The 16,738-nt window shown below is 39.2% G+C and overlaps 1 protein-coding gene and 1 non-coding gene across 9 annotated transcripts in view; one reads left to right on the top strand and one right to left on the bottom strand.

Moving 5' to 3' along the window:
• The window catches only part of SRSF11 (serine and arginine rich splicing factor 11), a 41,780-nt gene that overhangs the window by 3,490 nt on the left and 21,552 nt on the right, over positions 1 to 16,738 (top strand). For 2 of the 8 annotated variants that reach the window (XM_025418015.3, XM_035718243.2), the window contains exon 1: positions 16,245 to 16,378. Coding sequence is in view for 5 of the 8 variants with exons in the window: in XM_049111811.1 (XP_048967768.1) it covers positions 10,104 to 10,288; positions 16,245 to 16,378 (319 nt within the window). In the remaining 3 variants the exon portion in view is untranslated. Of the gene's footprint in view, positions 1 to 10,007; positions 10,289 to 16,243; positions 16,379 to 16,738 lie in introns of those variants that run through there. The other 6 variants (XM_049111811.1, XM_049111810.1, XM_025418010.3 and 3 more) reach the window with 6 other exon arrangements.
• On the bottom strand, positions 13,296 to 13,399 carry LOC112641153 (U6 spliceosomal RNA). The gene has a single exon (XR_003124539.1). It is a non-coding gene; the product is annotated as a U6 spliceosomal RNA (small nuclear RNA).

Raw genomic sequence — 16,738 nt, 5'->3', positions numbered from 1 at the left:
CCAACTTTTAAAAGTAGTCAGGGGGATCCCTGGGTGGCGCAGCAGTTTGGCGCCTGCCTTTGGCCCAGGGCGCGATCCTGGAGACCCGGGATCGAGTCCCACGTCAGGCTCCCCGGTGCATGGAGCCTGCTTCTCCCTCTGCCTGTGTCTCTGTCTCTCTTTCTCTCTCTGTGACTATCATAAATAAATTAAAAATTTAAAAAAAATAAAAAATAAAAAAAAATAAAAGTAGTCAGTAGAAAACATTCTATACTATTTCACTGAAGGCAGTACATATTTTGCATTTCTATTCATAGTTTAAAATGTAGATTTGAGTTGTATTTTGTTGTTAGTGAGTTGTGATAATTTTTTCTGATGGAGAGTGCAGTTTATTTTAGAACATTTTATATCTATTTTTTGTATGTTCCCTATGCTTCTCTTTTTCATTTTTTTTTTTTTAAGATGTATTTATTTGAAAGAGAGAACAAGCAGGAGGATCAGGGAGAGGGAGAGAGAATCTCAGCGACTCTCCGCTGAGTGGGGAGCCTGACTTGGGCTGGAACTCATGACCCTGAGATCATGACCTGAGCTGAAACCAAGAGTCGGAAGCTTAGCCAGGACCACCCCCTCTTTTTTACTTTTGAGTCCTCTAACAGGAAGCTTGCTCTAGGTAGTTTAATCTTTGAGTAAAATAGCGGTTCTTAACATTTCTCTCAGCTTTCAATGCAAAAGAATTTCGGTCCTCAGCTTTGGGAAGATAACATTTTCATTTTACTCTTTTGAAAAGGTTTTTACAAGGTGCTTGGGGGTGGCACAGTTGGTTGAGTATCTGACTTTAGTTTTGGCACAGGTCCTGATGTCAGGGTGGTGAGATCAGCCCTGCATGGGACTCCGTGGGGAGTCTGATTAAGACTCTCCTTCCAGGGTGCCTGGGTGGCTCAGTCGCTTAAGTGTCTGCCTTCAATAGGTTATGATCCCAGGGGCCTGGCATGGATCCCCACCCCAGGCTCTAGGCTTACCTGGGAGCTTGCTTCTCCCACTCCCTCTGCCCTCCCCACCCCCATGCACTCTTGCTCTGCTCTCTATTTCTGAAATAAAATCTTTAAAAAACAAAAACCTCTTTTCCTCTCCCCCCTGCCCGCCCAAATAAATGAATCTTTTAAAAAATAAAATGGCTTCTGCATGCTAGTGTTTTTCCTATGAAGGAAAATGGAGGAACTAGTTAAACATTTTTTAATTCTAATTACTATTAGTTTTATTTTTTGGTTTATTTCTATCAAAAAAAAAAAAAGATGAAGTGGGTGGTTATAAAGCAGTCTTTATGTCATTAAATAAATGTTTATTGATTTTTCCAAAATCAGCTGGGAATGTTTCCCATTATTGCCAAGGATTCCTACTCCTAACCTTTAAAAGCTATTTTCTTGCTCATTTTTCCAAGATTAATGTTTCTCAGACTGAAAATATTAATTTTATAGGATTTCAGAATTTGTCTCCTTTAAAGCAGTTAACTAATAGAGAAAATTAGGGTACCAAATCCTAGAATGTACTTCATAATATCATTCTGTCTTTGTGTTAATACATACAAACCCACTGTCAAATAAATCTGTTTAAAAGTTGGTTTTAATCAAAATCCACTATTTTAAAATTTGACTTTATATCACTCTCTGCTGACAATTTTTTTCTGCTGGATTTGGCTTACAACTTCATTTGCTTAATACTTAAAGAGGAATCAGAGGATTATTCATGACAAATATTGTTCTATATGAACAAAGCCTCCCCGACTGTTCTAATAAGATAATATGGTCACTGAGACTTTATTCTTAGTGTCAATTTAAGTTGGTAAGAGGAGAATATAAGAATAATTTGGTAGTTTGTTGACAATTACAATCAATAGATTTTTACTTAAAAATTTAATATTCAAATTTCAAGGCAGAATATTTATACTCACAATTACAATCAAATAAATGCTAGTTTAACTTTGAGAATAACTTCAACACTGTCCACAGTTTTTTCCACATCAGGTTTTTTTTTTCCCATCACTTAAAATATCACAGTTACCTGTACTTAAATAATATGGAAGGTACCATCATTGGTATGTTGAGACACTATTGAACACCTAAATACCTGGTCCCTACAGTGCAAATCTGTGAGCCCAGCTTTGCTCTTCAGCTTTATAGAAATACATGTTTTGCACTTGTCACTGAATTTATTTACTGTTAATACATCTTTGATTATTTTCCACTTTAGAGATTCTGACCTTTTTTCTTTTAATTCATTTCCTAGAAAGTTACCTTTCCACCATCTCTTCCCTCCAAAATAATTATTTGATCAACATCTCCACGTGTTTTAGACTTCATTGTGAGTTAATTCCAGCTCATAGTTCATAGCTTCAAGTGACTGGAGTGGCATTTGGGAAAAAGCATTATGTTTAGCTTCATCGTTTATCAGAAATTCAGATTGTTAAGCGTACTTAGTAATATTTTCCCTTTTTTACCCCCTGTGCTTTCGTCATTTGATGGTTTGTTGGCTCTGACCCATGTCACAGTACTTTTAAGATTAATCAAGCATATATGCAATTACTTACGTCTTGGAAATAAGAATACTCTAAAACTGTAGAAAAGTAATTGAACCCTTTCATGTTGTCCATGGAACATTTGCAGGTTTTTTGTTGTTTTTTTGGATGGAGGGGGGTTGTTGGTGTTTTGTTTTAGAAAGAGAGAGAGAGGTAGAGAGAGAATCTTAGCAGGCTGCACACCGGGCACAGAGCCCGACATGGGGCTCCATTTCATGATCCTGATATCATGACCTGAGCTGAAATCAAGAGTCAGATGCTAACCCACCGAACCACCCCAACACATTTGCATTTTGTCAAAAAAGGTATGTTTTGTGTAGCCATCATCTATCTCTGCATGCTATTGATAAAGTCTTGCTTTAGAATCAAAGTGAATATGAAAAGTTGAAATCTGTTGGTGTCATGTTTCAGTTGCAGCAGCCTCTGGAAGAAAGAGAATCTAATAAGTGCATTTTGCATGTTGACTACCACTTAACAGTTTACAAAGTATTTTTGTATTTGGCAGTCGATAAGACATAGGAAAGGTAAGGAAGTTGAACACAGACTTTCCTACAGTGGTATATATCATTTTTGGGGTGCCTCTGTGCTGGACTGTGGGGTCGGTGCTTCATATCCATAACATTTCTAACCTTAAAAACTCGTACCTGTGTCCTCATTTCTCATATAAGGGAATTGGGGCTCACATGGCTAATTGTAGGAAGCACCTATGGTTGAGAACATGCAGAGAGGAGTAGCATGGGGTACTTGTACTTTTTTACACTTATAATCTGAATATTTAACATTTTCCATTTATTACTTTATAATTTTTAAAATATGCCACAAACGAAGCCTATATTAAAATGCGAGATCTTAAGAAACTCTTCTTGCTATGTATATTAGCTCTTCTGATCATATCTTCCATGTGAATGGTGTCCAAGGGACAGCACTAGCCTAAAATAGAGTGATGGTATTAAATGGAACCCAGTTGAGGTGACCATTTTTCAAAATGAAAGATTTTTAATTTGTAAAGTAAGGATAGTTGAAGTTTATCTTTTCTAAGCATGTGTATTAGTGTTTTCATCCTCTTAACAGCCTAGTGAGGTGAACATTACTATCATTTTTCAGATAAGGAATTTGAAGGACAAAGTAATGAACCAGAGTCACAATTACTTTAATTTAGTTTGACTCAGCCTGTTTTCATAATCACTGTAGCATCTTTTAATTGTTGTGAGGATTAAAAGACATTTTAAATGCATTCGGTTAAAAAATATATATATAAATAAGTAAATAAAATAAAAGCATTTGGTTATTATAGGTCCTCTTATTACTGAGTTGAGTACACTTTCTTTTTTACCAATTTTATCAGACTTTAGAAATAATTTTCCCTCATGAAGAGAAAATTATTTTTATAACATAGGAGGGGGAAAAAGTTCGAATGGTGAAAATGTCTTAATTCCTTGATCAGGGAAAACTGTTAATATTAAAATACTTCAAACTGTTTATTTAAAGATACCTGTAACTCTACTGGATATTTTTTCTTTTTTCAAAGATTGTGAAACAGTCCCTCAAGTGGCCTTTTCTCAGTTGCATTTTATTATTTTTTTTAATTTTTTTTTTATTTATTTATGAGTCACACAGAGAGAGAGAGAGAGAGGCAGAGACACAGGCAGAGGGAGAAGCAGGCTCCATGCACCGGGAGCTTGACGTGGGATTCGATCCCGGGTCTCCAGGATCGCGCCCTGGGCCAAAGGCAGGCGCTAAACCGCTGCGCCACCCAGGGATACCCTCAGTTGCATTTTAATGTCCAGACTATCACTTTTTTTCCTCTATGTAAATTTTCAAGGTGTTCACAGATCCTGTGCTGTCAATTTAAAAATACGGATTCTCATGCCATTGGTAGACAATATAAATTAGACAATGCAAAACTAGTATTTGGAAATAAATTGAAGTAGATTTTTTTTCTGTCCTAGTGTGTACTTCCTAGTTTTTCTTACTGCTTTCTATAGCCATAGAGGAAAAATGGATAGCCAAATACTTTGACAATTTATCTCAGATTTTCTTATAAATCTGACAGATGCATTCCTGTCTTCATTCAGCAAGCCTTTGCTAAGTATATTATCTGAGTGAGGCATTTGTGAAGTTTCTAAGCATGTAGATGATAGTAAATTTTGTCAAATACTGATTTTGTACTAGATATTGTCTGGCATGAGGAAACACAAACACCAATACTGTTACCTTCCCTGTCCTCAAAAAAATGTATTTGCAAGATAGGAATTGCTGCTTAACAAGTTTGATTGAAGTCCTATTGCTTGTGCAGATTTGCAAAATTGTGTCAATTAGGAGAACTCATTTCTTCTATTAGTTTGCACATGTGCTCGCTTCAGCAGCATATATACTAAAATAGTTCGCACAAAAGTGGCTAACAGTAACAGAGGTGACTTGATTTATCCAAATGGGAACATGATATCCAGTGGGTAGAGTGATTATATATATATCTGTACCAAATCCTATCTTTTATTTGAAGGATTTCCAAATAATATATGAGAATTTTTTTTCCTTTTGCATTGGAAATATCTTTTTTTGCAAGTGTTCTTTTTTCCCCAGCCACATTTGTATATAAATCACATACAGCACTGTATATGTTTAAAGTGTAGAGCATAATGATTTGATCTACGTATATTGTGAATTATCACAATAAGTTTAGTTAGTATTCATCATCTCATTTAGATTAAAAAATAAAAAGGAAAAATATATTTTCCTTGGGATGAGAACTCTTAAGGACTTACTCTTGCGTATATATCATACAGCAATGTTAAGTATATAGCCATCATATTGTACATTGCATCTCTAGTACTTATTTATAACTGGAAGTTTGTATCTTTTCACCACTTTCCTCCAATTCCCCCACCCCCACCTTTGCCTCTAGTAACCATAGATCTGATCTCTTTTTGTATAAGTTTAGGGGTGTTTTTGTTTTTACTTCACATATAAGTGAAATCCTACAATATTCGTCTTCCTTGTCTGACTTTTTTCAGTAACCATAAAGCCCGCATCGCCCAACCATGTCAGAAATGGAAGGATTTCCTTGTTTTTTATGGCTGAATGCTAGATAGTACACTGTGTATATACACATACGCATGTATGTATGCGTATACACACACTCTACAACTTCTTTATTCATTTGTCAGTGGACACAAGTTTTTTCCATGTCTAGGATATTCTAAATAATACTGCAGTGTGGTGTTAGCAGTTACCCATTGCCAACAGTACTCTATTATGGGGAGCCTGTAAGTTATTTTCTATATTCCAAAAGCCTTTCAGAAATCATGCACTATATAGGCCAAAAATGACTGCATATATATAGGCCAAAAATGACTATGACTATACAGGCCATAATAAGACTAGTATATAGACCAAATTGACAGGTTACTTTTTGCTTTGGATTAGAAATAGCATTAACCCTTGGTAACGGGTAATATTTATCATGCAAATATAGCTAGAAGCCTTCCCAGTCCACTCCAAAGATGAGCTATGGCCCTTCCCTTTGCATATTTCTTTCACTTTATTTTCCACATGATACTGACAGGATCTCCTTGTAAGTCTCTCTCTGAAATGTAAACTAGAAACTATTCATTCAATAAAGAATAGTCTTCCAACTTTTCTTGAAAGCTTCAAACTTATTCTTACCCTTAGGACCTTTTTAATATGCTATTTCCTCTGTTTGGATTGGCTCTTCCCCCAGAAATTCAAATGGCTTGCTTCCACCTTTTATTAAAGTCTCAGCTCAGTAACACATTCTCTCCTATGTTTTATCCTGGTTTATTTTCATGGCAGCATGTTACTCCCTTACATCTTTGCGTGTATTTATTGAAAGTTTGCCATACTAAAGTTATAGGCAATCAGGGACACTGCCTATCTTTTTCTGCTCTATTTCTAGTGTCTAGAAAAATCCTGGAACATGGGCAGCCCCGGTGGCTTAGCAGTTTAGTGCGCTGGAGACCTGGGATCGGGATCGAGTCCCACATCGGGCTCCCTGCATGGAGCCTGCTTCTCCCTCTGCCTGTGTCTCTGCCTCTCTCTTTCTCTCTCTCTGTGTCTCTCATGAATAAATAAATAAAATCTATAAAAAAAAAAAAAAAGAAAGCACTGAAGAAGCATTTAAGAAAATCCTGGAACATAACAGGTGCATAATATTTGAAGGAATTTGCAGATTTTTTTAACAACTGCTTATGACGCTGAGGTTAAAGTAAATAAGACAAGGGGCACCTGGGTGGTTCAGTGATTGAGCATCTGCCTTTGGCTCAGGTTGTGATCCCGGGGTCCTGGGATCGAGTCCTGCATCAGGTTCCCCCCAGGGAGCCTGCTTCTCCTCTGGCCTGTGTCTCTGCCTCTCTCTCTGTGTCTCTCTTGAATAAATAAAGTCTTTAAAAAAAATAAGGCAAGTATGATATTCATCTCCAGATTCTGTATTTCTTACAGTTTTGTTTAATCAGGATCCTAAACAAATCTGAAGTGATTTAAAACTACTATAGATTGAGGATGCCTGGGTGCCTCAGTGGTTGAGCGTCTGCCTTCGGCTCAGGTCATGACCCTGGGGCCCTGGGATCAAGTCCCACATAGGGCTCCCTGCATGGAGCCTGCTTCTCCCTGTTGTCTCTGCTTCTCTCTGTGTGTCTCTCATGAATAAATAAATAAAATCTTAAAAAATAAATCTATAGATTGGTTATACTTATTTGCTTTGATGTATTTGCCTTCAGTTATCTCTATGGGCAACAGACAGTAAGTCATCAAAGTAGTTAATTATTTAATCAGTTTATTAGACCTAGAAATATTTTCAGAATTATGATTCATTCAGTTTCTGATTGAACTTAGATTCTTAGAAGCGAAGTGAAATTTTTTCAAATCACACTTAATAAATGACAGGGTAGTGTTCTAAGTCTAGTATATTTTCTACCTGTCAGATGATTTGAAAATAAAATACTCAAAAATTCTCCTTTTTAGAATAGGATTCTTTTTTACCACATTGTTTCTCCATTCAGAGGCACCATCTCTTGGCATATGTAGTAAGTTATGCATAAACTGGCTTGTGATGATTTAAAAGATTTTATCACAGAACTCTTTCTTGGTTTGAATGTGTAATTATGAAATATGTCAAATATATGTAGAATAACATAAAAGGTTTCTGTGTATCCACCTTAAAGAATGAATGAAAAGATGCTAACATTTAAAAAAAGGCAGGAATGAACCCTGCGTTTGTGTTGTCCTTTTATCATAGAGCACTGTAGCATGCACAGGTATTCACTTTTAGAAAGTATTAAACTTGTCAAATGACAAAACAAAAAAACAATAATGAATTTAATGTCCTTTATTACAGAGAAGACAATGCATGGATTGGGGGATTACAGTGCCTCACAAACAGTTGAACACTTCCCAAAAGATTTTAGCCAAGAGCATGTTTTAGAGAACATTGGGAGAGGTGGCACACAAATCCAGCATGATTGGCCAGGAGATTGAAGGAGTTCCTTATAAAGCTAGCAGGTCCTATTACCTAGGTAAGTTAACTCAAGCTGAGTTAGAGGATTGTGATTGGTGTATGTGGGGTTTCTGGATAGGTGATTCCCATAAGTGCAGGCTGACTTAGATTTGTAACATGAGTCAGGTCACTAGGGCAGCCTCCCGTTTTGTGGGTCCTGATACAAATTAACTATCAAATTAATCTGTAATTAGCAGCTACATGCGTTTGATTCAAAATGAGAAGATAAATACAAAACAAAAATAAGGGCTATGTTGGTTGAATATAAGCCTCAGGAAAATTACGAATTACAACAAATGGCATGCCACTCAATGAGTATGAATATAAAAAATGTCAGATTATGTATGTATGTATGTATTGGAGACAGTATTGTGAGAGCGAGCGAGCACAAGCAGGGGGTAGGAGTAGAGGGAGAAACCGACTCCCTACTGAACAGGGAGCCCAAAGCAGGACTCAATCCCAGGACCCTGAGATCATGACCTGAGCTGAAGGTGGATGCGTGCCCCTCTGAGCCAGCCAGGCGCCCCATGCCTTGTTTTTATAAGAAGTAGCAGAAGTGAGTTAGCTAGTGCTCACACCCAGCTGATAGCCTCTCCATCCAGGTCTCAGGAACTTTGTGTTCTAGTCTTTCAGAAATCACACCCTTGACTTCATTATCCTGTAGATATATTCAGCAACAAAAATAGTCTGTAAGGCTTCAGGTTTTAGCCTCCAAAAATACTGAGGGCAAAATTGTTAAAATATTTAACAATTGTCTTAGAATAAATAGCTCTGTCATTAAGGCATGTGTTTAATTCATTATTCATGTGTTTAACACCTTTACTGGACATTTACTATGTGATAGACGTTGCGCTTACATCTTAAACTGACCCAGAAAACTCAGCCACTTTGGGAGGAGATACATGTCACTATAATAAGTAGAGTGTGTGTTTTCTGTCGTTGAGCGGAGAAGAGGAAGCTTCTGCTTGCGGAAGGCCGAGCAGAGGATGGTAGTTAGGTAGTGAGGGAGGTCAGTAATGATGTGGATAAGGGCACAGTGAAATTAGAGGGTTTTTTTTTTATTTTATTTATTCATGAGAGGCAGAGACACAGGCAGAGGGAGAAGCAGGCTCCCTGTGGGGACCCCGGGGTCACAATCTGGGCGGAAGGCGGATGCTCAACCCCTGAGCTACCCAGGTGCCCCTAAATTAGAGATTTTTGTCGCATTTGGGAAACTGCTAGGGTTTGGGTGACATTGGATGAAAACGGGAGTTCAAATAGGGTTGAAAAATTCGACAATTTTTTTATAGTCAAAGCTTCAGAAGTATTTTAAGCAAGAATAGGCATGGAGATCAAGTTTTTCTGTAGAAATTTCAGATCATATAGTTGGACATATTTAGGTACTGAAAAGTGTGCTTTTAAAAAGTCAGCTTGTGCACTAACATTTGCTTATTGAGCATTAGTTAAGTATATCAGTAAAAGAAACGTAATGTCACCAAAATGTGTGTAAAGACATAAAATTTTAGGATAGGAAAATTTTGGTAGCTGCGGTGGAAATTTCCTTAGTCCCTGGACAGATCCCTAGGTGGTCTTGCGTGAAGAAATAAGCAGCATTTCTGATGGGAGCGCGTGCTCGACGGCGCAGCTTGTGCAGAGGAGCCAGCGCTTGTTGTTCTCAGGAGTTGATGCCTCTCGCTCGCTCCACGGGAGAGCTCGGGGCGCGGGGGGGGGGGGGGGGGCGCGGCGGCGTGGGGGGGGCGGGGCGCGGCGGGGAGCGCGGCGGCGTGGGGGGCGGGGCGGGGGCGGGGCCGCGGCGGTGACGCGCGCGCACGGCCTTGTGGGGCGCGGGGCGCGCCCGGGCGGTGGTGGCCGGCGAGGTGGGGGCGGCCGTTTGTTTCCTCGCGGTGGCGGGCTCGCGCGCTCCCCCCTCGCGAGCGGCGGCGGGTGGCGAGCGGCGGCGGCGGCGGACGGCCCGAGCCCCGGCGGCGGATCGGCCCCCCCCTCTCACGGTTTGTTGTGTGTTTGATGTGTTAAAGCAGGAGCGCGGCGGCGAGCGGCGCCATGAGCAGCAGCAGCGTCGTGCCCGGCTCGGCGGGCCCGGGCCCCAGCGGCGGGCCGGGCGGCGGCGGCGGCGGCACCGAGGTGATCCAGGTGACCAACGTGTCCCCGAGCGCCAGCTCCGAGCAGATGCGGACCCTCTTCGGCTTCCTGGGCAAGATCGACGAGCTGCGCCTCTTCCCGCCAGAGTGAGTAGCGCTCGGGCCTGGCCGCCGCCGCCGCCTTCCGGGGCCCGGGCCGCGCGGGCCTGCGCTCTCGGGGGCCGGGCCGGGCGGGGGGGGGGGGGGGGAGGGCACGGGGCCCCCGGAGCGGCCGGGCCCGCGGGGCGCCGCGCGATGGCTGCTTTGAGCAGAAGCGAGTGTTTGGAGCTCTTTGAGGAGCAGCCGCGTCCTGGGTCCCTACGGGGCTGCGGTAGCGAGGTCCCCGCGGGGCCCGAGGGGCTCAGCCCCGAACGGCGGACCCTGCCCTCCGCCTCCGACCAGGGGCTTTACACAACGGTGGATCTTGGAGTTAGCATGGCTGTGTCTGTTGCGTGGACTCCTGCTCCCTGCACAAGCAGTGAGGGCGTGAATCGCCGGGGAGAGTCGGAGCCGTGAGCAGAGGTGACCGGTACCGGGACCCACGTGCCGAGCAGCGGCGGGCGCGCGGAGCACGGACCCTCCCCGGAGCCCCGTGCTTGTACTCCGCATTCGTGGTCCCCCAGTAGAAGCTAATCCTACTGCAGAGCTCAGTACTTTCCGTATTTCATCACTTTCTACTGAAAGTATTTTTAGATGATTCCTCCTGTCTTCAGAGGACTATGTTGTCTTGAATTTTTAGAGGAGTATACATGCAGAGAAAGGTTTCAGAGTTCATTGATTTTCAGGAAGTGTAGAATTCTGGGAACAAACATTTTGTTTTGAACGGAAACTTGACTGCTTTTGGTAAGGAAGAACAAATAGCTTTCATAATAGGAATATAAAAAAATATTTTGCCGTTATTCCATGTTCTGAAAACATGCCCTTTGTTAAGTTTTTGTGAAATTAACAGTGAAAACGCAGAAAATGAGAATGGCACGTGTCATTATTATAATGCTATTATTCAAAATATCTGACATACCGGATTGATTTATGAAATCATTCTTTCCAGCCCAGCAAGTTACAAAGAAAGACTCTTGTTATAGTTCCTGACTTTAAAATGTTTTGTTTTGAAGATGCTCTTAGGACACATTTGTGAAAAGGTGACACAGGTATAGGCTTTTCCGGGCTCCTCTTTGACCGAATGAATGACCAGTGTCTTAGAGTCCTGATGGACCAGTCTTGGCTTTTTTGCTTTGTTGTCAGAGGAGTATTTCCATCATAAGGGGGGGGGGGGGGGGGGGAGGGTGACTGATGTGAATCAGATAACGTGACCTGGGGTGCTGTGCGTTGGGACTCCTTTTCCCGTATTGGGAAGAAGATAAATATTGACACATTTTTGCTCTTTGACTCCTTTATATTTGTTCCCACATATAAATAATTTCTCATCTGACACTGTACAAGGTTACAATATAGTAGATGCTAGTACTACCTCAGTGGCCTTCTGGATTTGAATAGGATGGATGTAGAGTCTTTCTTTTGTTCATTTAACGTGGATTTTTTTTTTAATGTAAGTCTTAATTGCTAATCTCACTTGCATGACTTGGAAATGTTCTGGACAATTTCTTTAAGCTTATTACTCTTTTCAGCATTAGCTTGACGGGGATAACGTGCTGTGGAGTCCTAAATAGTGCTCCAAAAAGGTGCATCATTCCAAAAATCTACTTTTTTACTCATAGAATAAGAGTAAATGGTTCAGAATATTTAAAATTCTAACTATCATAAACATGTTTGCTACTTTTTTTTTATGGGGTGTATGTGTGTTTTGTTTTTCCACCAAAGGCATTCATATTCACTTAGGACTCTTCACCTAGATAGATGTCTATGACATGCTTGCTGCTTTTTGTTACTCAAATGTCACCTAATCAGAGAAACCTTCCCTGATCACCCTGTATGAAAATAAAACACTCCTGCTCCCTCCCTTCCTCCCCCGTTAAATTTAACTGCCTTGTTTTTCTCTAAAGCACTCCTCACCAACTGTCAGATTAAGTTTAGCTTCCTCTCCTGGAGTATGTGTCCCCTTAGGTCAGCAACATCACCTATGGAGCATTGTTTAAAGTACATATAGGACAGCCTTAACCCACACCTACCGAAATGGTGCTTTCCGAAATGGTGCTTTCCGTTATAAATACCTATGGGGAGGGGGCAGTGGTGATTGTGGGATCTGGGATTACAGGAGACATTTCAGTGTCCACCTCCTCACGAAGGTTTCTCCCTTTGTTTCATTATTGAATCCTTCTCTTTCTTGGTTCTTTTAAGCTGAAAATTGCTGGCCTATAATTTCACCCAGTGATAATGATGTTTTAACAAGAAATAATACTCTCACCCTCTCTTCAGTATGACAGCCCCTAACAGCTATTTGAAAGCCTCTGTCGGCGTTCCCCCTCATTTGTTCCCTCTCTTCTAAAGGAAAGTATTTCCTTTGATTCTAGTTGTTCCTAAAATGCATTTTAGAAATTCAGCATTGTGTGAATGTCTAGTATATGCTAGATGCTTTCCTATTTTATCTTAAACCTGTTTTTTTGAACAAGTGAACTGAAATTCACATACGTTGTTTTGCACTCCCAAATCACTCTACCACCGTCAGAATTCATATTTCCACCCCAGTGTTGTGATTCTCCTTTACTACTTGGTAAAGTATTTCCTTGATTCAGCCAAACAACTAATGAGTGGAATCATTCTTTTGACAGTTAGTATTCTTTCAATGTTTGGTTTTAGTGTATTTCAGATTGGAGAATATAACTGGAGTGTTTATTGGGTAATGATCCCAGGGAAGCATATGTCAGAGTTATGCATTAACTGAAGGTTCACATCAATTATTTAGGTAATTATTTTGGTGGCCAAAAATAGATTATTTTTTATACTGACCGAAAGACTTCCATTTTCCATGAATGCATAGGCAAGTAGACGGAAACCGATGACTTGTTAACAAACTGACATTGAACTCATGTGCTCACTCATCCAACTGGAAAACAAAAAATTAAAATTTTCTTTCAGAGCAAAAAAATAAAACCTAATACAGTAAATTTCTAAGGAAGAGTTTTGCAGACATTCTAACAAACTGTCTTAGAAAAAAAATAAAAGTATGGTACACATCACAAATTTGAGTCTTATTCTTACAGAGGGCCATGCGAATCTTCTCTATCATTCCAGTTTTAGTGTATGTGCTGTGGAAGTGAGCACCAAAAATACTTTAATGATCATAAGTAACTACACTTGGGTAAGATTATCTTTGAGAACTTTTTATTAAGTGCAACATTTTGCTGTATTTCTTTATAACTGAATAAGAACTCAATGGAGGAGAGGGCTATAAGGTCAACAGAGTCACATTTTCAGGTGAACATTACCTTTGTCGCAGATCTGCCATTTTGAGGGCTTAGGAGATGCCTTTATTAATAATTTTAAGCCCCAAATTCTCCACCCAGAAATGGTTAACACAGTATCACGGTGGGAGTTGAAAGCATGTCATCAGTGGTCTGAACCAGAAGCTCTCATGCTTTAGTTGGCATAAATATCAACCGTGGATCTTAAGAATCAAAGCCCTCCTGTAAAGGGATTCTCAAATTCATTGGGCTTGATGGAAAACAGAAACCTGAATTTTCCATGAGCATCCCAGAAGACTGGGAAACAATCCTTAGAGAACACTTTAATAAAAAGATTGGGAAAAATAGTATACCACTCTTTACCTAAGGGCAAAAGCATCACACAGGGCTGGCTTTTTCCTATCTTGCTTCTCATCAACTGCCCTACCTCATCTATATTAATTCTTAAACGTAAAAGATGAAAACAAATTTTTAGAACAAAATTCTAAGGTAGAAAAATTGATTTCATGCAACAGTCTGAAAGTGAAATTTACATGCTATCTTAGCATGTGTCGTCTTTCAATAAATTCTGAGAATATATAAGACTGTAACTGAGTCCAAATAGTAATGGTTTTAAACAAGGTTGTTTGAAGCAAGGAGAAATGAATTATCTGTCTTTCTGGGTTGTCTTACGGTGACTCTCTTTTCCTTGGTATTTAATTATTCATGTTTTTACTTCCACACCACTTACGGGTTTGATGTAACCAAGTAATAGCTGGAAGTAATAGCAGTAATATTGCCATGACATGAATGGATAGAAAAATTATGAATCATTTAAATTGCCAAATTAATGGAAATACGCTGAACATGTAGGCAGTATTTCCTAATTTTATTTTATAAGGAACTGTTCTCTGTATTGATATTTTTTAAAAACTTAATATTAGAGTCATTTTCTTTTTTAGTCAGATGACAAGAGTGTCAAAGAAATGGTAGGGATCATTTTTTCAGAAATGTAAATGTCTATTACTTCCCAAACCATCATGTTAGGTGTTAAAAATGAAGGACAGCATCATTTTAAAGAGCTTTTTAATTTTGTAAAAATGTGGATATGTAAGAAAAGAGAAGTGCAATAGCTAAAACCTGCTGAAATGGCATTCTTTCCAATATATAGGTGCAACATTGTTAAATTTTAGACCCGTAGTGCTTCCCATTAAAACAACACTATATCCACATTAAAAACAAAACAAACAAAAAAAAAAAAACACTGTATCTTTTCGAAAATATTTGGCAGTAAGCTTCCTTTAATAAGATGGCTTAAAACTCCATTTGGATATACAGTATTGTCAACTTTGCTTTGAGCCTAGATTTGGATCACTGATTGGTGTATGGCCAGTGCCTTTCAAGAAACCTATTGAAAGTTCTAATGGGTTTGAGTGCTTGGGCTACGTATGTAATGGCTTCATGTTAGTGCTCAAATTATGAAGAGTTTTCTTTGCAACAACAAATACCTCTGAAATACCAGTGTAACCGAGTCTGATGTAATTACATTTTTATGTACACATGAAAATCTAATTTATTTGGAAAAGCTAGCAATAAGACCTATTTTAAAACCATTCCAATTTATTGTAAGATTTTTTTTCATTGTTGAGTCTTAAGATGCAGTTGCGTTGTTATAATAACGCAGTTGTTCTTTACCCTGGGTGCATATTAAAATGGTCACAGAGAATTAAAGAAGGAGGAGGCATTCCGTACATCAAAAGATCTTGCGTTAATTCATGCAGAGTGAAGAGCCTAGCGCCCCCCCCCCCACCCCCGCTGGTGGTTCTGATGTCTAGCCGGGGATGATGTGATTATGACTGTTTTAAGCCATTACTTTTCAAACAACTTTTGGTTTGGGGTTAAGGGAGCAACTCTTAACTTTATTTAATCTTTCCCTTTTTTCACAGAGTTTTGTGGCAGAAATTTGAAACACCTTGTATTTTAAAAAGACAAAAATGCTGTTCACTGCCTAATCTTTCTTTCTTACTCTGCTGTAGGTTGCATTTTAGCACTTGTTTTACCTAAGAAAGCAATTTGCTGGGGGAATTTTGTGTAATGATACCAGGGGGTACTATATATCCCCATGTGTGTACACATTTTTTGTTTGGTTTTTCTGAAAGCAATCTGAGTAAGACAGCCTTAATTATTTATAATGCCTCGAAGTTATAATATGCTGTAGGTGGAAGAGGACAGCACCTAGTAGGCAGGTCAAGAAAACTCATTGTCAAGTAGGTAGGTGTACTTTCCCGCAATATTTTTTTGTCCCTGAAGTGGAAGTAGTGTTTTTTTTTTTTTTTTTTTTTTTTTTTTTTACTCTGAAAAGTTATCAGTAACGAAAAGTTTTCTAAACCAAAATTATTTTACTTGCAATTTAAAATAGCTGGTATTGGTGCTATGGGAAAAATGTTGACACTTTGGTGGTCTTCTCAAACTGTGAGATTATAGTTTCAAACGGTTTTTAATTTGATGTACTGTAAATTTAAACAGTGATTGTTTCTGTCTACATGCAGTTTGAGTTCAGTGGGCAGTACCTTATTTGAAATTTTTTGAAGTGGTTAAATACATGTGATACGTATTTTTATCTGCCTGTTTTACTTTTGGAATGCAAATGTTTATGAGTCATACGTTTGTGTTGTAGCTGATATTCTTTTTTCTCTTTTTTTTTATGTTACTTGTTTATTTTGTAGTGATTCACCTTTGCCAGTCTCATCCCGTGTCTGCTTTGTTAAGTTCCATGATCCGGACTCAGCAGTTGTGGCACAGCATCTGACAAACACTGTATTCGTTGACAGAGCTTTGATAGTCGTACCATATGCAGAAGGTTTGTGCTTTGTTTAACTACCTATGAGGGCATCCTATGATGACCATCTACCTCAGTATAGTTCTAGAGTGAGCGTTAGTAGCATGTTAGAAATTTAAGCTATTAACATTTTGAAACCCTTGTTATACTGCAGTCCGTGTTTTTACTTGCAGATTTTTTTAATTCTAAAAATTAGACCTGTTCTTATAAGATATTTAACTTTTTGCATTCTTTTAAAACATTTTAAGTTCGTTAAAACCGTATCCCTAATTGTAATTTCTTAAGCTGTATCTACTTAGTTAATTTAATGTTGAGTTTTATGAAAAAGTCCTGAAGGTGAATGGTTCATTCCATGCACATTTAATTTACATAGAAACCTCC

The sequence above is a fragment of the Canis lupus genome, chromosome 6 (assembly GCF_003254725.2).
Source record: "Canis lupus dingo isolate Sandy chromosome 6, ASM325472v2, whole genome shotgun sequence".
In the NCBI taxonomy this organism is placed as follows: Eukaryota; Metazoa; Chordata; class Mammalia; order Carnivora; family Canidae; genus Canis; species Canis lupus.
Note: the sequence above shows the minus strand (reverse complement) of the source record. Positions and strands in the feature narration are given on the sequence as shown.